This window comes from Cibotium barometz, chromosome 29 (genome assembly GCF_041138505.1).
Source record: "Cibotium barometz isolate CiBa-2024 chromosome 29, ASM4113850v1, whole genome shotgun sequence".
Taxonomy (NCBI): Eukaryota; Viridiplantae; Streptophyta; class Polypodiopsida; order Cyatheales; family Cibotiaceae; genus Cibotium; species Cibotium barometz.
Genome location: NC_141074.1, coordinates 52732627 through 52753258, shown reverse-complemented (window position 1 = coordinate 52753258; position 20632 = coordinate 52732627). Strand labels below are relative to the sequence as shown.

The window sequence follows — 20632 nt, the reverse complement described above, 5'->3', positions numbered from 1 at the left end:
CGACTCCTAATTTGTCATACCAAAACAATATTTCTTGAGGGGCCAAGTCGTCGCTACATAATACAATCTCGAAATATAGGATGCTCATTTACTTCTCTCTATCCAAGAAACCGCAATCGTACCAAAAAATGTTTTATTTTGATGCCTAGTGTCCGTCAATTCCATTGTGGAGCACAATGCGAAGGTGTCCCTCAGGATTTTGCCGCCATGATTCTGGTCTCTTGCACGTTATACACCAGCTGCCAGCACATTACATATAGAAAATTAATCCAAGACAGTCATCAAGTTTTGGGCATCTTCTACCGACCGGTCACATCATCCATCATGTGATTTAATCTGTTTTTCTCTGCTATTATTAGTGGTCCTGAGTCGCATCATCCATCATGGGATTTATCCTGTTTTTAACTGCTATTCACAACATCCACGTGTAATTTAACCTGTTTTTCTCTGCTATGATTTTGATTTGAGAATTTACAGCTTGCTTACGAAGACAAATAGAAATTCTATGAAGAGACTACCGAGATCGGCAGGAAATTTGCATGTGCACGAGGACAATCCTCTGCAACAATCATGTGCATCTTGCAAGAAAACATTCATAATGAGAAACCCAAGCAGGCTGCTTGTGTGGGAATATATAATTATTCAACAATTGCAATACATACACTGTAGTAGTAGTGGCCTTATCCACCTTACATTCTGTGGAGGGCTTTTAAAAATCAATAACAATTGGCAGCAAAAATATGAAAAGACCTTGCTGCTAGGACCACAACGCGGAACACATGTCTAGCTGCAAACTAAAGTTCGGTACTTGAATGTTCCTTCTATGCAGCAATGCCTTGTGATAGCGGGTACAATGTTATGAACCCTCTGATTTCATTTCTGAGTCCTGCTTCATACTAAGGGCTGCCCTAATCACATTTCCCCTTGTCAATAGTCCAATCTGCAAACAAATAAATGTTTGTTAGCATTGCAGAAAGGTTCCAAGGCTGGTTACAGAAAGAACTCTCGCCCGTCATCCCTGCATATGAGCAGTTATTGCCAGCAACTTGCACACATAAATCTACATGGTGGGTATGCAAACAATCACAGCCCTTCTGTAGGGGGCCCCCAACGCTCCTGCACAGCTGCTCTCCCCTGACTGGAGGATGCATGCCTACCCATTTCATGCCCCCCAACACTCCTGCACAACTGCTCTCTCCTGACAGGACGAAGCATGCCTACCCATTTCATGCCCATCGTTTTCCTGCTCACGCACATGAGGTAATGCCCCTGTCAGCACACTTGGACAGGCGAACGACTTCTAGTGTAGACTCTCGCCCATCATAACCAAGGCCCGGATTCACATTCAAAGGAGAGTGCGATGTGTGCAGGCACTTTGTATGTAAACAGCTGTAAGTAAAACAAAAAGAGCTTTGATTTCGAAAGAATGTAACAAAGAGAGATTGCTTACCAGTCTTCCAGCATCATCAACCACCGGCAGCCTTCGATATTTGGTCTCCAAAAGTAACCTGCAAATATCAAGAACTCAAAACAAGCTTTTATGAAGTGATCACAGGCACCATAATGCATCTATGAGGGCGAGTGAGGGCAAGGATGAAGCAATGCAAACCTTGCTGCATCTTCTAGATTTGTCATCTCCCGAACAACCAACGGTGAGGGGGTCATGACTTCTCCCACAGTTCTCCCTTGTGTTTTACTGATAAGCTTCTGGATCTCTTTGAAGGCCTGTAACAGACACCCTCAATCATAAGGTCCTGCATGTTATACCACATTAACTCCAAACGGTAACACTAAATGCCAATCTCCAAAAACCATAAAATGTTTCTTCCTTGGGGCAAAAGTAGAAAGCATAACAGAACAAGAAAAGTTAAGAAAACCTATACATACCTTCCATGTGCTGCCCGGTTCGGGAAAAAGGGAGGAGTCTGATGTTCTCTTGCCTACAAAGGGTCAATGCACACAAACTGTAAGCCTCTCTCTCTCTCTCTCTCTCTCTCTCTCTCTCTCTCTCTCTCATCATCATCATCATCCTCATCAGTATCACCGTCATTACCAGCACCAAGATGGTACTCCCAGGTGGTTCAATGGTTTGACACACATGGCCTCCAGATGGACCGCCTCCCTCCTTTCCAGTATAGCCAGGACTCCCCAATGCCCATACCTAGATCTCTCACGGCAAGCGATCAACCATATAATTCAGTTGGACTTGCTAGGGCTTCACATACATCGGGAATTGGTGTCCCCGCCACAGCCTTGCAGGAAGCTCCAGTTCTATGGAGACCACTTCTGAGAGTTTCAGAGGACGGATTCATTGAGAGCCCAGAATACATACAGACACACATGTCACATGCCATGCGGATAGCAATTGCTGAGCTCAGGCTATCCTCTCACTGCCTTAAGAGTGGAGACGTCTATATATAGTTCAGATTTCAGTCTTTGTGGACAGTTTTGGATACAGAGGCTCACAATTTGGCCTAGACACTAGTGCCCATATTGCTATATGCTGACGACATTGTCTTGATCTCAGATTCAGCCGAGGTTTTGCAGAAACACTTGGACGCATTGGACAGATTTTTCAGGGAGAAAGACCTTACAGTCAATTTGGGCAAAACTAAGGTTACGGTCTTCATCACATCTTAAGTGGTCACATCAAAATTATTTTTCTTATATAGAGAGCCCCTCGTGGAGATTGTGTAGAAGAACATATTCCTTGGAGTCATTTTTATGGGCCCAAGTTTTGCATGATCACAGCTTCCACTAACCAACTAGCGAAGGGGCGTGCCTCTCTAGCCCCCCTCTCCTGGTACAGCCTTCTGGGCGACATACCTAGGGAAGGATAAGTGGAGGAACATAGAGAGGCTACAGGTGATGATAATGTTACACGTGACTAGCAGTAAGCCCCATCAGTACCACATGACATTATACATGCAAAGTTTGGGGTAGCCCCACTCGTTAATGATGCCCACTTTTAGACCGTCACTTACATTCAGCATGTACACACTCTTGACAGAGACCGCCTTCTGCATCTAGCTCTAGAGTCCTCTATGCAGTTACATAAGAAGAGGGAGAGGGCGCCCGCCAGATGGGCTGGATCGGCCCCCCTCCTCGTTGACACGGCCACCACGTAGTTCAGTGGTTTCATGCACATGGCATACAGATGGACCATCTCCCCCCACTTCAGGACAGCTTGGATTCCCCCTACCTCAACCTCTCACGGCAAGAGATCAACTCGATCATCCAGTTAGATCTACACGGACTACACATACAGCAGAGACATGGGTGTCCCCATGAGAGATTGGTAAGAAGTGTAAGTTCTACAAAGACCTCCCTGAGAAGGGGTTCTTTGAGATCCCGAGATACATACAAATAAATGTCACATGCTATGTGTATCGCAATTGGCCAGCTCTGGGCCTTACGGTAGAGACTGGCCAAGCCGAGGATATCTCACAAGAGAGGTTATGCAAAGTATGTACCATGGGAGAGGTAGAGGATGAGGCTATATGTTTAGCTGCTATGAGATAATATAGGGGAGATTCCACTGCCTTTTCCACGAGGGGTTCGGCCCACTCAAATACAATAAGCGGATCAGAGATGCCTAGGCATGTACTTGTGGAGCTCAGACGACACAGGGATGTACTGAGACAGCACGCTGAGAGACAAGCCCGGCCTTGACGGGACACCTCTCAAAGAGCCATCACAGATTTCTTCGCGGTACAGGCATCCACATGAGAGCCCACCACTCATACGAGTGCCTCTACACCGACATCACAGCCCACCGCCCGTACCTACGCTTGGGCATCATGCCCCAGTGGAGTTCTTAGTGAGCGAGCCCGATCTATTTTGCAAGCAAGACACCCTTGATCCAAAGCACCGCGACCCTCCACCTGACAAACAGATCCACGAGATTCTCCACCGATACGACACACTCTAATCACGAAGGCCTGATGTCACCATTTGGTCCCTTCACCAGTCTTGATCACTATTTCACACACTGAGCAGAACCTTATAATGCTCATAAGTCAATGTGTTCACATATCTTTAATGAAGGGTTGGACATATTATTATTTTGGGCATGGATAGATGTACAAGAGGAGGCGCCTAGCATAAACTTGGGCAACAAGCTGGGAAAAAGCATAAACGATATTTTGGGCAAGTTCAGCCACTTTTAACTTTTAGCAAAAAGGAAAAGCACAAGCCAAAAGTAGGGCTGGTCGGCTTTATTAAAAGTAGGGAGAGGCTTCTCTTTTGAGGAGGCGCATGCATCTGCTGGCCGACTGCAGCTTTCTCCCTCTGTCATCTCTCAGCATTGGACGTACAGTGGACCTTCTGGTGGTACTTCTTGCACTTGCCGTACAGCAGCAGCCGACTTGTTCACTGTTTCTCTCCTTCCATGATTGGCTGCACAGCAGACAGACGTTTTCATCTCTCTTCTGTGTCCCCAGCAGCTGTCTTCTAGTGTTTCTTTGCTGTGCACTGGTCGTACAGTACACTATGGCTGATCGTTTTCCTTCTCTTTTGAGGAGGCATGATTGGCTGCACAGCAGACAGACGTTTTCATCTCTCTTCTGTGTCCCGGCCGTACACAGCAGCTGTCTTCTAGTGTTTCTTTGCTGTGCACTGGTCGTACAGTACCCTATGACTGATCGTTTTCCTTGTCCTCTCTCAGTTGATCGTTTTAGACACCCGTACAGCAGCCATACAGCCTCCACATGTGTGGGTTTCAGCCGGGATTCTTCTCTCTGATATTACTGGCCATGTAACAGGCGGTGTTTGGGGCTGATTCAAGGATGATCTTGGGACTGTTTTGGACAGATTTTGGTGCTATTTGTATCATGGCTCTAGACAGAGATCTGGGCAAGAGTCATGCTGACGCTTTGTGGAAAATCTGGTGCTGTATGCACCCGCACCTTGGTTTCCTGTATCTGAATAAAGAAGCTTCTACGGGGGGCCGGCCGTTCCGGCTCAGTGCGGTGTTTTTTTATATATTGTTTATGGGTCTTCCGCTGTGTTTCAAATCTCTGTTTGGTATTTGAAGTGTCTGTCTATCGCTCCGGGTCCCCGATTTTGATTACCGTGGTATCAAAGCATACGCTTTCTCGGAAGCAAAAGCTTTCTTCCAACAATGAGAAGAGAAAAGATCAGAAGTGGGGATTACACTGACAGACAGTTTTGCTATTGAGCTTATGGAAGCAGTCATGCATCAAGAGCATGAGCACTAGACAGCTTGGTATAAGGATTTATGGATTCACAGATTTTATCCTCAAAGTATGGAGTTGGATTTATGTGCCCGTGTTCATCACTTTTTCCATATGGATGATTGTGGATTACAAATCAAGCTTACAAGCAAGCTATATGGAGCTCTCTCTCAAGATATCTTATGAGTATGCTAACGAGAGATTTCTTTTGGCTTCTTGACAAACCTGGCAAAGAAAAGCTAAGTGTACTTTCAGTTTCGCAAAGTTGACGCTTTTTCGCAATTTATTGCAAGTGTTTTTTGGACACTTAACCCTTATATGCCTGTACAAGGAGAATTCTGTGTTGTTTGTTTGCCTTGAATTGTTTCAGGTAAACATTATGGTTGAAAAGCCTGGTTTATAAGGTTTTTCATATAGATATGTTCAACGACTTTGGATTAAGTTTTTGGCATATCTTTGCTCGAGGATTTATACATATATGATGGTTTGGTGCATCTATATGGTTATTATTGGCTCGACGATTCTTGGGCTTTATATACACTTCTATGGCTCCCTTTAATGGAGTATGTTTTTGACTCCCTTTTATTCGGGATGCAGTGGATTTCTGGATATCTTATGGATCAAGGATTTTTCTATGGATTTCTATTGGCGGCCAAAATGCCTGTAAAACTATATGCAGCAGAAATGTTTATGGAGCACCAAGATATTTATGCATGTGACTCATTCTCATCTTATGTTCTACACTTGAGCCCACCTCTCCTTCGAGGTCTATGATCAGAATACCACCACGGAGTGCACGTGGTAGAGTGAACTTGAGCCCACCTCTCCTCCAAGGTGTGTGGCCAGAGTACCAACACGAAGTGTATGTGGTGGAGTGAACTTGAGCCCACCTCTCCTCCAAAGTGTATGCTCTGAGTACCGACAGGAAGTGCATGTGGTAGAGAGGACATGACGCCTTGTTGGCAGGGGACTTATGTCTACACCAAGGGTCATGTGATCTAACATCTCGTTGGTAGAAGACTGTGTCTATGCCAACCGTGGATAGATGCACTCATGAAAGAGTCGGTGACTCTGCTGAGTAAGAATCTGAACTCATGGAAGAGTTGGTGACTCTATCCAGTGAGAGGAGTTGGTGTAACTATTTGGTCCTCCTAGCTCTATTTCACATGATGAAATCCATGCCCGGACACCAGACAGGTGAAAGAAGGCATGGAGACAGGGTCCATAAGGTTTGATTACGAAAAAGCACCATTCTTGGTTAAAAAGCAAGAAAAAGCAAAAAGTCAAACAGGGCTGACCGCGAGCCAAGGACACCAATGGAAAGAGGAGACTGAGCCGGACCAAAAAGCTAAAAGGCGTTTTCTCAAAAAGCAACTGTTAGGCCAAAAAGCAAGAGAAAAGCAAAGCACCAAAAGTTAAGTAATATTTTATTAATAAAAGTAAAAAGAGCAAAAGCAAAGGCAAAAAGAGAAAAGCAAAGCATAAAAAGGCAAAGCAAAAGCATGAAGGCTTTTTGGCAAAAAGCAAGGTCTCTTACAAGTATAAAAAGGATTGGACTTCTCTTGTAGTAGGATGAACAAGATCATTGAAGAACGAAGGAGATCGTGGAGTGTATGTGTGGGCATCATTATGATCATGGAGAGCTTCTTCTTTCCCATCAACACCTTCTCCAACTTGCTTTTCAGATTTACGGTTAGCCCTAGACTTGTATGGGCATATGCATGGGCGATACGAACGCATGTACGGAGCTGTACGGACACAAATTTCAAAAATCCTAAAAATTTCAAAAACCCTAAAACTGCTCCAAAAACCCTAAAAATTGCTTTTTGGATGTTTTGATCGCCCAAAAACATTTAAAACAGGTTTTATATCAGTTTTCTTGCGAGAAAGAGCTTTTCCATGGTTTTCTTCATGGACAAGGCTATAGGAGTTGTGGAGATTACTCATGGGATGAGCGAGTGTTTCTTGGACTTGGACATAAGAGCTTGGACATGGAGAACTTGGGCATAGAGCTTGGACATGGAACATGAAGCTTGGACATAAACATGGAACTTGGACATAGAGGTTGGACATGAAGCTTGGACATGAACATGGAACTTGGTTATGGAACTTGGACTTGGATTTGGATCTGAACTTGGATTTGGACTTGGATCTAGACTTAGACTTGGATTTGGATCTGAAACTTGGACTTGTACTTGGACTTGGACTTGGACTTGGACTTGGACTTCGACTTGGATTTGGATTTGGATTTGGATTCATTGGATTTGGATTTGGATATTTGGATTTGGTACTAGCCCGGTGAGAGATACTTGTGGGGCATCCCCGTGGTGTGCACAGCATCAGAGATCTCGTGCCTTGACATCGGCATCGACATCAACTTGGATATCCTACATCGACATACCTGTTTGTTTTGTATTCATTGATTGTATTGATCCTGGCCAGCGTGCCAGTGGATTGTTCCTGAATAAATTCCTGAAAGAGGGTGGTGCCTGTTCCCCACTCAATGTGGTGTATTGTGCAAGATCCCCATTCCCTTTTCTCTCTCCCCCCTCTCTCTCTATATCTTTATCTCTTGGACACGTGGTTGAGTTTGTCACTACACGCCCCGCTGGGCTTACAGTTGGTGACTCCATTTAGTGAGAGGACTTGGTGACTCTGATTTCTCACTATCTGTATCTCATGGGATCATGGAAGTGTTGGTGACTCTATCCAGTGAGTATTTCATGAACTCATGGAAGGGTTGGTGACCCTAGTGAGTGACTTCAGGTTGGTGACCCTGTGAACTCATGCAAGAGTTGGTGACTCTACTGAGTTAGTATCTGGACTCATGGAAGGGTTGGTAACCCTGGTAAGTATCGAAACTCATGGAAGAGTTGATGACCCTAGTGAGTTAAGTCTCGAGGAAATGGGAAACCCTAGCAAGCATCTATGGTTTCATGACAAGGTCGTTGCCCTGGTGAACCATATGGACATGTGAAACATGTTTGGCTTGGGCATGCATATGGATTATAGGAGTGGTGCTCTTATGCAGTCCAATGGCATGGCAAGATGTTTCATCGCTATGTATTCTGCTTATTTTCTTTTGCAAGTACTTTAAGCTACTTATGGATTTATGAATATTTTGGGACACATTTGCCTCTTGTGCTTGTGTCTAGTTATTATCAAAGTTGTTGACTCAAGATATGGATAAAGTTTCTTTCTTGATACAGTTGAATCTTGTGCCCGTATCTAGCTTCAGATCGTGGATCTGGATTTATGGCTTTAATGCCGAAATTATGAAATACTACTGATTGGCAATGAATCTGCTATACTTGAAGAATATTTCACTAGTATCAGCATATTATTATTTTGGGCATGGATAGGTGGACAAAAGGAGGCACGTAGCATAAACTTAGGCAACAAGCTGGGAAATAGCATAAAGTGGATATTTTGGGTAAGTTCAGCCACTTTTGGCAAAAAGGAAAAGCACAAGCCAAAAGTAGGGCTGGTGCTGTTTGTATCATGGCTCTAGACAGAGATATGGGCAAGAGTCTTGCTGACGCTTCGTGGAAAATCCGGTGCTGTATGCAGTCGCACCTTGGTTTCTTGTAAAAGGCTTCTATCTGAATAAAGAAGTTCCTATGGGGGACCGGCCATTCCGGCTCAGTGCAGTGTTTTTTTTTTATATTGTTTACGGTTCTTCCGTTGTGTTTCAAAGCTTTGTTTGGTATTTGAAGTGTCTGTTTATCGCTCCGGGACCCCGATTACACCTGACATTCCCTCCGCCATCAGATCAGTTCTAGCCAAGGCAAGTATAGTCATTAGCTGATCACAGCATATCTCATCACTCTACATAGGATCATCCGTGGCTCATAGACCCTTGGGGTCTTTCGTAGACGTTAATATTACTTTATCTTGCTCTTGGTGAGACTTTTGTAACACATCGAACTTTTGTAACACATGTTGGTCTCATAAACCTATTGGGTCTTTTTTTTGTAGGCCGTGTGTGTGTGTGTGTGTGTGTGTGTGTGTGTGGAGGGAGGGAGGGAGGGTTTTTCTCAAGAGGAGAAAGAAAGTGTTCTCAGGAAGCAAAGACTAGAAGAGGATATTGGCCACCATATCATGAGTCAGCCTAGTTTAAGTGGAAAGCAATCAAAATTAGCACTAACATTGCCTTCCTCACCCATGACTGATAATATGAAGGCAGCCATGTAAGAGAAAGTGGAGAAGTACTAGAAAGCCAAGAACATGGTGATAAGAGGTCTGTCAGAGATTGAGAGGGAAACTCTCTCCAGCCTCACAAATGCAGTACAAAGCTTCATAATACAGTCAATCCTCTATGCTCACTCCTATGTCCAGCATTGTTGTATATAAGACATGCCAGGAAGAGAACATAAAATGCTTCATATACACCAATCTAAAGAACACAATTGCTCATCTTAATCAAAACATGTTGCATCACTATCAGCACGGGAGACCTAAGATATTCATAAACCATAAATATAAATTTATATTCATGGAGGTAGCAAAGACTTAGACATAGTGGGACACTGCATTCCACACTGAAACTAATTAATATGATACATACCAACTAGATGAATCAAACTATTCATAAATCATGCAACTAATATTGAACGTTCTAGTGACCACCATGATGTAATAGGAGTGGGGGAACTTAATGCCGTAAGAAATATGGAGAGGGGCTGGCAGCATAGATGACTTTGATCCGTTGTATACATATGATTGTGACGTCTCAGAAGTTGATTGGAGTAGGATAACGACTGACAGTGATGTTGATACTACATCACTATAAGGGGCATGCAACCATGGTTACAAAGACAAGCACCCATGTAGACAGCCTCAGGAGAGAGTTGTGGACTGTGCCCTCAATCATGCAAGTTGATTCTCATCCATTAACACAAGAGGATTATTAGAGAAAATATGGGTTGTCCTATCTTTAATCGTGCCACTGATAGCTTTGCAAAACAAGGTTTTTCCATGCAATTGTGGTTCGATCAAGAAGGCAAGGTGTGGAAACACATGCCAACAAGGGTTAAAAGGCAGAAGGATCGTAGACTCTATCATTCCATGGCCTGCAAGAAGCTGCAGAATCACGGACCAGAGAATCGAATCAAGCCCAATTAAAGATGCATGGGAGATTTATAACCAGAGCCTCCTGCCTTCTCCTCACCAGCACAAAAGATCACAATGACATGTAGTTCAAGAATTTGACCATAAGGTACGTTTTCAAAATGACAGCAACTTTTGTGCAAATTCTGAACTAGATATTAATACCTGAAATAGCATCCAGTGCCAGCAAATCAAAGTCTGAAACTACTCCAATCTGCAACAGTTGGTCACCATGTAAGATAATAGTTGCAAAAAATGCTTTAAATAACGTAAGTGCATACTAGTGCTTAGATCAGTCCGCAAAGCATCGTTTTCCTTACATCCTGATCAGGAGGTCTGGTCTAGCATAGGAAACAACAAGCAAGAGATAGCAGCTTTAAGAAGGTTCAAGGACAAGCTGCCCTGCTCCAAGGGGGAGCAAGTGATCTAGCACAGGCAAGGCACATTATGACTCACAAGTGGCTAGAGTTAATCGTGGCTTTTAGAGACTTTCGTAGAAAATTCACTTTTCTTAACTACGAGATTTTAAAAAATATATACTCAAGGGAAATACTATCAACACATGATAGTAGTTGAAAAAAGAATAAAAATATTTTCCATGGTCATCATCAAGTCACTTTTTGCTGAAAATTTCTTTTTCTCCAATGCATTGAATAATTTTTTGGGGGGGTGGGGGGATGTAAAAAGAACATTGACATGTTCCTTCTAACAACTAAACGCGAACTTTTTTCCATACCTCTCAAAAGCAAAACTATTCCAGTATTTTTATGCAAGTGATTCCATGGACTTTTGAGTTTATTTACCATTCTATTTTTCTTAAATTTGTAATTCAGCCTAAGAACCATTTTTTGGTTGAAGCAACGGCTCAATTACAAGACTAGAGTTAAAGATGAGCACATTTGAGACCAAGAGCTAGGGAAATCATGTGGCTAGATGTCACGTGCATCCCGCACTTGGATGCCACGTAGACATATCTGTACAGAAGGTGCAGGACTTGGGATGGAAAACTGGTCCCATGTGAGCCCAGTCCGGGACGAGTCAGCCAAGGTTCCATTCCAGTCGTCCGAGGTCTGGTGTGCATTGTCCTGCACATGAGACAGTGCCAGTCCGCGCTGTGAGTCTCCCTCTGGAATGATGTCAGTGATTCTGTGTATCTGGTATGATATTGGATGCCAGACCATTGTGTAGACAGTTAGGGTTTGCATATAGGAAAGGGGCCAGCCCATAGGTTACCCCAAGGACAGATATGGGCATGGGGGAGGTATAGAACCACCCCCATAGGGGCCAGGAAGGCCTTGGCTGTACCCACCAGCCAGGGGATGGCCATGGAAGGGCTGTAGGACAGCCCTAGGGCTCTTGGACAGGCAGCCAACAGGGTACACAGCCCTAGAGGGCTGTAGGCCAGGTGTGGGGCAGCCCACACAGGCAGCCCAGCAGCCAGAACTGAGGCGTCTGATGGCCAGCAGTTGATTTAAGTGATGCGCAGAATTTATAGCATTTAATGTTGTTTATTCTGGTCGTGGAGCATTTTTCAGTCAGCTGACTGGTATTAAACCAGCCGACTAGCATCCCTGAAGGGTATAAATACCCATTGCATGGTTCAGTCCATTCATCTCATAATTCACCAAGTGCTGAAGCTGATCAAAGGGCCAAGACAGCCAGGGACAAGCTAACGCAGAAGGGGTGAAGGATTGAAGGTCAAGGGCAGAGATCTATCTCAGCCAAGAAGGTTCAGGTTCAGTCTTTTATTTCAGTTTTGCATCATTCTAATAAAAGCAAATACATCATTCATGGTGGGGACCCAATACTATGCCCTCTTCTCCCTCTCTCTCTCTATTTTTTTTTTTTCCGAGAAAAGATCCTTTCATTAGTTATATAAAAACGCCCGTAGGGCTACAAAAGATCTCTCCTGCTCCTAAGAGAGATAGAGCAGCGAATACATCATGGCAGCCCGGGAGACTCTCCCTAGGTGCTGCAAAATACAAGCATCAGTACAAAGAACTGAGCGGCTAAATCATACAATAGGGGGGGGGAAGAGCCAAACAGGTGGCCTGTAGTGCCAGCGGGGGGATCCCGTGTGTAAGGTGTAGAAAGGGCCACAGCGCCAAGTGGTGTGAAAGGCCTGGCGCCGTAAGATCGCCTCATCCGAGTCTCCCCGGATGCGGTCGTGCTGTCCTCGCAGGGTGTGGATCAACTCCTGCCAAATCCCCCGTACAGTCTCTGCTGGTGGCTCCAATCTCCCCTCAAAGGCCGTAAAGCACCGGGCCCTCCAGGTGAACCAGATGGTGAGGCTGCTGAGGAGCTCCCATCGTAAATCCCTCTCCTGTGTCCAACTGGCGGACGAGAAATCCGGTGCCGGAACCAGGCGAGGCTGGCCCCTAATAAATCTGATGGCCTGACTGCCCTGCTCCATCTCATAGCCCATAGCAGGCCCTGACGAAGTCGACCAAGCAGCGGCACCCCACGTAAACATACCCTCTGGAGAGAGGGGGGCCAGAATACGCAGCATCCGCAGCCAAATCTGCTGTGCCTGAGGGCAGTCCCAAAGGCAATGTCTCTGTGTCTCCATAGGGTGGCCGCATCGGATGCAGGCCGCCGGAAGACCGCTGTAAACAAGCCAAGTGCCAACTGCTGAGCCCCTGTGGGCGACCAGTCCCACTGAAAAGCCGAGACTCTGCGGGCCTGTTGACTAGCCCAGAGCCGAGCCCAGAAATCCTCCAGGAACTCCTGTGAGAGTCCCTGTAGTCGCCAATGCCCCGCTGCCGCCGCTGGAGAAACCGTCCTCCTCGCCGTCAAAATATGCCGCCCCAACCGAACAGTATACTGGAAAAAGGTGATCTCTGTGGCCTCAAGGGATGCATAAGGATCATGCCACTCGTACTCCCCGGGGTCCCACTGTAGCCGGGCCAAGGGGCGCGCTGCATATGCCCATATGCGCCAATACAAGAGCACATCAGCAGGGTCGGGGTCAATATGCCACTTCCGAGAAGCGGCAGCCACTACCCGAATCCTCTGAAAGGTGCACTCTGCAACCAAAGGCGACTCCACCTCCACTCTCTGGAGTCTGCCCTCATCCTGAATCTCATAGTAGAGGCATCTGCCATCCTCAGTGCAAGCTCTGACAGCAATCAGGATCTCCAACTGTGTAAAGGCTCCCATCCACCGTGGGGCCACTGGCTCGAGAGGCGTGAACCACTCCTCTGTGAGTGCCTCCTGAATATCATCCCTCATAGTCAACCCCCCTCTGAAGTGACTCAGCCTCTCCACCTGGATCTCCTCTGGTAGACTGCAGAAAGCCTGCCAGTCTCCAAAACTACGAGCTGGGCCTGCCGCTAAAGGTCCCCAGGCTAGACGAGGCCGAGAACCCAGCATATGACCCTGCTCCGTGCGAACCGCTGGGCTCCAGATGAGCGGCTGTCTGGCCCGCTCCTCAACACAAGAAGGAGGCCGCTGAGAGAGCCCCGGTCTCAGCAGCTCCCAAGCTCTCAGGATGCTCAAAGCAAATCTGTCCTCCCATCCTCTACTGAGGCCTGTCCTCCTCATCTCTATGAAGATCCAGCGAATCTCTGGTGCCCAAGTACCCCCTGCTGGGGGCGCCTGAGCCTGTAGTCGCTGCAAGAGGAGCTCTTTCCAAGGCTCAGCGCGCCTGGAAGCAACCCCCGAACAATAAGCTTCCCCAATAAGGCTCTACTCTGATCAACTGGATCTATAATACCCAAACCGCCCTGAGCCAGCGGAAGTGTAATAACTGCCCATCCAACCTTTGCCCGAGCTGGCTGACCGTCCCTCCCGGACCACAGAAAGTTCCTGATCAGCCTCTGTACCTGGCTGATGCAAGAGCTCGAGAAAATCCAGCAAGACGTAACGTACCACATGGTCGCTAATAGCACCTGATTTGCCACCACCACCCTCCCAGCCAAGGATAGTCGAGCTGTACTCCAATACAATAGCTTCTTCCGAATGCTCAGAAGAAGCGGGGCAATCTGCTGCTCAGGTGACAAATCAAGGCCAATCTGGCATCCCAAATACCGCACTGCTGTGCCTGGAGGAATCCATCTAAAACCGGGGTCCGGGCTCCATGCCGGAGTGGGAGCACTACTGATCCAAAAGGCCACTGTCTTGCGCCAATTGATCAGTGCTCCCGAAGCTGCACTAAAAACCTGGAGCGACTCCTCAGCCCGAATAAGATTGGCCTCATGGCCATGCAAAAATAAGCCCGTGTCGTCTGCAAACTCAGCATCAAGCAGGTCCTCCCCCCGGACTGGGAGCTGCAGTCCTCTCAAACCAACCTCTTCTGCCGTCAAATACATACTCATAGCCTCCGCAAAGAAGAGAAAAAGGAAAGGGGCGAGAGGACACCCCTGACGGACTGATCTGGTCAGCTCAAAACTCGGCCCCCGTCCTCCTGCAATCAGCACCTGGCTGCGAGCTGTGGAATACAGAGCTGCCACCCCTCTGATCCATCCTGGCTCAAAGCCCAGGCGAAGCATAGTGCCCTCTAAGAAACCCCAATCAACTCTATCGTATGCCTTCTCAAAATCGAGAAGCATCACGACCAAGTCCTCGCCAAGAAATCTAGCTCGGGCCGTCGCCTCCCAGAAAGTAAAGATGTTGTCAAGGATACTGCGCTCCTTGACAAATCCTGTCTGAGTAGCATGAATCAACTCCCCCAGGAAGGGCTGGATCCTCAAACTCAAGGCCTTTGCTAAGACCTTGTAGACAGTATTGAGGATCGTAATAGGCCTCCAATGCCGAATATCATCTGATACTCCCTCCCCCTTGGGGATAAGATAGATCAAGCCCTCTGAAAAGCTCTGCGGCATCACCCCAGTGTCCAAAACATGCTGAAAGCCCCTGCGGAGGCCTGGCCCCAAAAGGTCCCAATAGCGCATAAAAAAGGCCGGCGTCAGTCCGTCCTCCCCTGGGCAACTATGTCGCGGCAGGACCCTCAAGGCCTCGGCAAGCTCAATCTCTGGCAGAGGCGCACCTAAAACTGTACGCATATGGTCTGTGACCCTCCTCTGCACATGGGCCCACTCAGTCTGTCTGCAAACATCTCGATCCTCAGTGGCTGGCTGCGCTAAAAGCAGGTCACTATAAAATGCAGTAGCAATGGCTCTGATCTCCCCGAGCTCAGTAGCTACCGATCCATCCGGTCTACCAAGCTGGCGGACTCCTGCTCGCGCATGACGGGGTCCAGTGATCTCAAAAAACTCTCCAGTCACTCTATCACCAAGCTGCGTCCACTGAGAGGCCTGACGACGATAGTAACACTCATGTCTCTGCTCCTCTACCTCTCTAACCTCCTGGCGTGCCTGGCTCAGCTGGGACGCCACCCACTCACATGCAGGCTGCTGCTCCTGAAGGCGCTGTAGCGAAGCAAGGCTGCGTCTCAGCCATTGCTCCCGCTCGCGAATCTCTCCCAGTCGTGTCAAAGCTGCAGCGTGTAGAAAAGAGCTAAGATCGATGAGTCCCTGGGCACACTGGCCCGCTGCATCCTGGTCAGAGCACTGACTATCATGCCAGATCCTCTCAATGTCCTCAGCGAGACTGGGATCTGTAATTACCCTCTCTGGGATCCTCAACTGCAAGCTGGGCTCCCGTGTCCCCTCCTCCAATGTCAATATAATTGGCGCATGATCTGAAAATGAGGTGCCAGCGAGATTGCCGACGGAGCCCCCTCGCTCCCCTAACCAGTCGCCCACATAAAAGCGATCAATCCGTGATAGATTAGTCCCTCCCTGCCGGCGATCCGACCGAGAGAAACTAAGACTGTCCTGAGACCGGGAGAAAGCCCCATGCTGCCATGCATCAGTGATCCTCAGTGACATGCAAAACCGGTCCCAAGCTGCAAGCTCCGTGCCGTGCACTGTAACATGACTGCCTCCCACCCTATCTACCGGGTCCTCAAGCATGTTGAAGTCTCCCCCGACACACCAATGTGCAGCCTCTGGCAATGCATCTGTAACCTGAGTCCAGAACTCTGCTCTGGCACTAGCATGATTGGGCGCATAGATGTTGAGCACACCCAATAGCTCATCATGCATCCTCAGAATGACATACTGTGCTCTACCAGGCACAATGATCCCTCGATCCACAATGGCCTGCCGCCATACATCTGCAATAACCATGCATACTCCTCCCTGTCCACCCAAAGGACCAAACCCTGCAGACCAAAAAGTGTCCCATCTACCAGGCATCACCGAACCATATCTCCGGATCCTGCTCTCACCCAAGTGGTGCTCCTGCATCATCAAAATGTCAATGCTGCCACCAACCAGGCATCTCTGAAGCTCCTGCCTCAAGCAGCCTCGATAGCGTATAAAGTGTGCTCCGCCAAGGCCCTGTACATTCCATGAGATGATCCTCATGGATGCCCTGCTGAGGTGGATGCTGTCTCAGCCGTACGGCGGGCCTTCGCAAGCGGCTTGGATGGAGAGTAGTCCCCATCCGAACGGCTACGAATCTGCCCACCCGGTGTACTGCAAGAATCCCGGATCAGGCGCCAGTGGCTGTGGCCCATGGCGACTGCCTCCCGCTCTGACAGAGCAACCTCGTGTATACACACATATCCAGGGTCGCGTGCTAAGTCTGCCACTATGCGCACGACCAAATGACGAATCCCTGAGGTATCCACACTCCCGGGATCCAAGAAAAAATGAGCCAACTCCCAAAGTCGGCCTATCACATCTGTCACCTCCAGATCGCTCATGTGATGCGAAAACTCAACTGCCTGAGTCTTCAAAGTGCTGAGAGCGAGCTCTAGAGTCCACTCCCGGTCACAAGGTCCACAAAGAGGGAACGAGAAGGCCACCGCTGAGTCTAGTGCCTCCTCCCCGCGGGCCGGAGGTATCACTACATGAACGCGAATGGGTGCTGGCTCATGGGGGCCCTCCGCTCCAAACAGCCGTGTGAAGGTATAATCAAAAGCCTCCGAGCGCTGTCTAATGCCAAGGCGACTCAGCCGACTGCGGATAGATGAAATCCGTGAGGCCCTAATCGGCATAGGTCTCCTCTGTGATGCTCGAGCGAGGTCAGTGCTCAACGCTCTCCGGACTGCAGGTGAGCGCCAGGGAACTGCCAGGGCCTCCCGGGAAGGTGAGGCGGGCGGAGGGGAGGAGGGGGAGGCGAGGGAGGTGGAGAGGGAGCCGCTGCCGAAGCCGGAGCGGGGGCGGGAGAAGGCGATGGTGGAAGCGAGGCGGAGGGAGGGGACGGGGGTGGGGGGTGGGGGGGTGGAGGAGGGGGAGCTGGCATCTCCTGGTCCTCAGTCGCTGCAGGGGTCTCCTCCTGTAGGGGAGCAAAGCTGTTCCTCACGGGAACCCAGTGAGGCTGAGACTGTGGCTGCTGCTGCAGCCGTCTCTGGGCGTGCTGCTGTGGTTGTCTCCCTCGACGGCGCCCCTGTCCAGGCTGCCACTCCGAGGTCTCTTGTGGCCTGAGCAGGTTTCCCGGAGGCAGCCTGCCGAGCCGAATCTGTGGGCGGGCCATCAGTAGCCTGCTGCTGTGTGTGCAGGTCGAGGGCTCCTGCGAGGGCAGGCCTTGGCCAGATGACCGACCTGCCTGCAAATGAAGCACTGGTTCGGGAGCCCCGAGAACTCCACTCTCTAATCTATCCACCCCCCCCCTATCCTAGGTAGCTGAATGACCTTAGGAAGGGAGGAGATGTCAGACACCAACACTCTGACCGAAGGTAGCCCCACTGCTCTGGCCACCACTGAAGCTGCTGAGGGGCCCGTCTCTAGTACCGAGCCCACCAATGCTCCGAGCCTGGAGAGGAGCGGAAGATACTCCCGGCGGAGACCAGGGAAACAAACTGTAACATGGAAGAGGCGCTCTCCCTGCTCCGCCCCTGCTGGGTCAAATCCATGCTGCCAAGGTCTGAAGAAAGCCCGAGCACCCCTGATGTCAAGGGGACTCATGGCAAGGACCTTGGCAACGCTCTGGGCGGCCTCGAACTCGATCTGATAATGTCCCCGGCCCAGAAGCTGTACATCCAGGATCTTGCCCACATCTGCAAGAAGGCGGGCCTGAAGAAGATCCCTGATCTCCCCTCTGCTAGGGCGAGTGCCGACTATACGACAGATGGTGGAATGAGCCTGGAGGCGTTCCACCTCTGCGGTGAGGCTCGCTTCCTCTTCCGGCGAAAGAGAAAGCCTGATGGGGGTGACCTCGGGGGCGGGCGAGGGAGCTGCGGATGAGTCCCTCTGAGGAGGGGCGGGAGGAGCCTCCATTAGAGTCTGAAGCTGCGGCGAAGGCGAGGCGAAGGCGGGAACCTGCTGGAACCGAACTGCACACAGAGAGGCGGGATACGGAGCGAAAAAGAGAAACAAAACCCCAAGGGGGGGCGGAAGCTAGAAGGAGAAGGCGAATGAGAAAAAAGAAAAAAAAAACCCCAAAAAAGGGGAAGGCGGGGGCTGCGCGCAAGAGGGAAGGGGAGGAAGCGAGCAAGCGGAAGGGGGAGGATGAGGCGCAGCAGAGTGGAGGGGGGGCGCGAAGACAAGGGGGAGGCGCGAGGAGAGGAAGCGAGGCGGAACAGAAAAAAAGGGGGGGGAGGGGGCGCAACAACGGAAGCAGGCGGGGGGGGGGGGGGGGGGGGGGGGGGGGGGGGCTAAAAAACCCCGGCGGCGGGCAATGAAGGCGGAGGGGGGGGAGGAGCGATGGGCAGGCGGGAGGGCGAGCAGGTAGGTGGGGGCGACAGGCGCGATGCAGAACCACGAGCAGGGGCGGCGGGAGCTTCAGCGAGCGCGTTTCCACGGCAAAGATCCCTCAATCTCTAGAATTGTCTCTCTCTCTATTTTTCTGCACATCTATATTCAGTTTTGTGTGTTAATTTCGTTGCGACAAGTGTGCTATTTTTCTGAGCATTGAAGTTACCGATCTCCCCCGAAGCTTCCGCATGTTACAGTGGACTTCAAGTGTAAAGATTCAGCAAGAAACCAGAAATTTTTCCTCGCTCGTGTGGTTGGTTTTCAGACTCTGGTGGACTACCCCTTTCGGAGTGACTCCTGTCCCTCGAAGGACGGTTGGTTTTCAGCCTCCGGAAGTCTCTCGCACACATAGTAGATGGTCAGATTGCGCTCCGGAAAGGAAGTGCGTTTTCCTGCTATGGCGAGCTTCGACGACAAGAGAGACCAAGAACCTTGCGACCAAAGTGCACCAAGCAGCCCAGCTAGGGCATCAGGCATGAGTGTTACAGAGATGTTCCAACACATGAGGCGAGCAATCGCAGACCAGACTACCAAGTTGGAAGAGCAGAAGGCACAGATCTTGGCTCTCGAAGAGCGCACCCGTTCTCAAGCGCTGCGTTTTCCCTCTCCTAACATATCCCACATTCCAGATCCTCTACACAAGGACCCTCTCGCAGGGTCACGACCGCAGCCGAGTTCAATGCTTGAGTTGCAGATGCGTGCATTGGAGATCCGACAATGCGAAGACGAAGCCATGCGACGCGTGGAACATGAGCGTTACCTTGCGGCTTTGGACACAAGATTGACACCAGCAGCTTCCTCGAATTATTTTCCCGAGAAAACGAATTTCAGTAAGTATAATGGTAAACTCGACCCCACAACTCTTTATTCATGGTTGCATCAGTTTGAAGCTTACTTTGCCGCACTTAGAAAGAATGATACTGACAGAGTGATCTTAGCCAGTTGGTACTTGGAAGGTGAGGCCATTTCTTAGTGGACCCAGTGGGCTCATGCCCACACCAGATTAGGTATGGTAGCTTATGTGTGGGAGGAGTTTGTCCGCGACCTTAAGCAACGGTTTCTACCGCCCCACTACCTTGAACGACTCGAAGACGAGCTCAGGGGAGCGCGTCAGAACGCGCAACCAATCCTTCAATTTGCCAATAGAATTTTGACTTTATGTTTGCAATTAGGCTTATCTGATACGAACAAGAAGGGCAATTTTTGTACGGCCTTGGCACGCAAATCTAGTGGGAGGTGTGTGTGTTTAGGCCAATCACCTTCGAAGACGCACTCTCGCTTGCGCAGAGTGCTGAAATGAAGCACATTGGTGGCAAGCCCAAGACTTCCCAGGCGGCTACTCCCAAGGCCACCGCCTCAAGGGGAAAAGGCCAAAACAAGACGGGGTCTTCCCCAGGACAGAGCACGGGAGCCTCTGGCTCCAAGAACTCGAACAATGCGTCCAAGCTTACTCCAAACCAGAAAGAGGAGGCAGGCAAGACAGGTGAAAAGTTGAGTGTTGAGGAGATTGCTCAGTACAAGAAGGAGGGTAGGTGTTTCTTTTGTCATACAAAAGGACACTTCTTGGGAGTGTCCTAAGAAGACTACCGCTCCAAAGACCGCCACCTTAGCCTCCACAGCTTC

General features: G+C 49.2%; 1 protein-coding gene across 1 annotated transcript in view; it reads right to left on the bottom strand.

The window, feature by feature from the left end:
- Positions 1-596: 596 nt before the first annotated feature.
- LOC147622352 (CBS domain-containing protein CBSX2, chloroplastic-like) overlaps positions 597-20632 on the bottom strand; it is a 61842-nt gene continuing 41806 nt past the window's right edge. Inside the window, exons 4-8 of the mRNA XM_086823456.1 lie at positions 10470-10518; positions 1888-1940; positions 1610-1725; positions 1451-1508; positions 597-940 (exon numbers count right to left, since the gene is read on the bottom strand). Of these exons, the coding sequence (XP_086679582.1) occupies positions 857-940; positions 1451-1508; positions 1610-1725; positions 1888-1940; positions 10470-10518 (360 nt within the window). The 3' untranslated portion in view covers positions 597-856. The remainder of the gene's footprint in view (positions 941-1450; positions 1509-1609; positions 1726-1887; positions 1941-10469; positions 10519-20632) is intronic.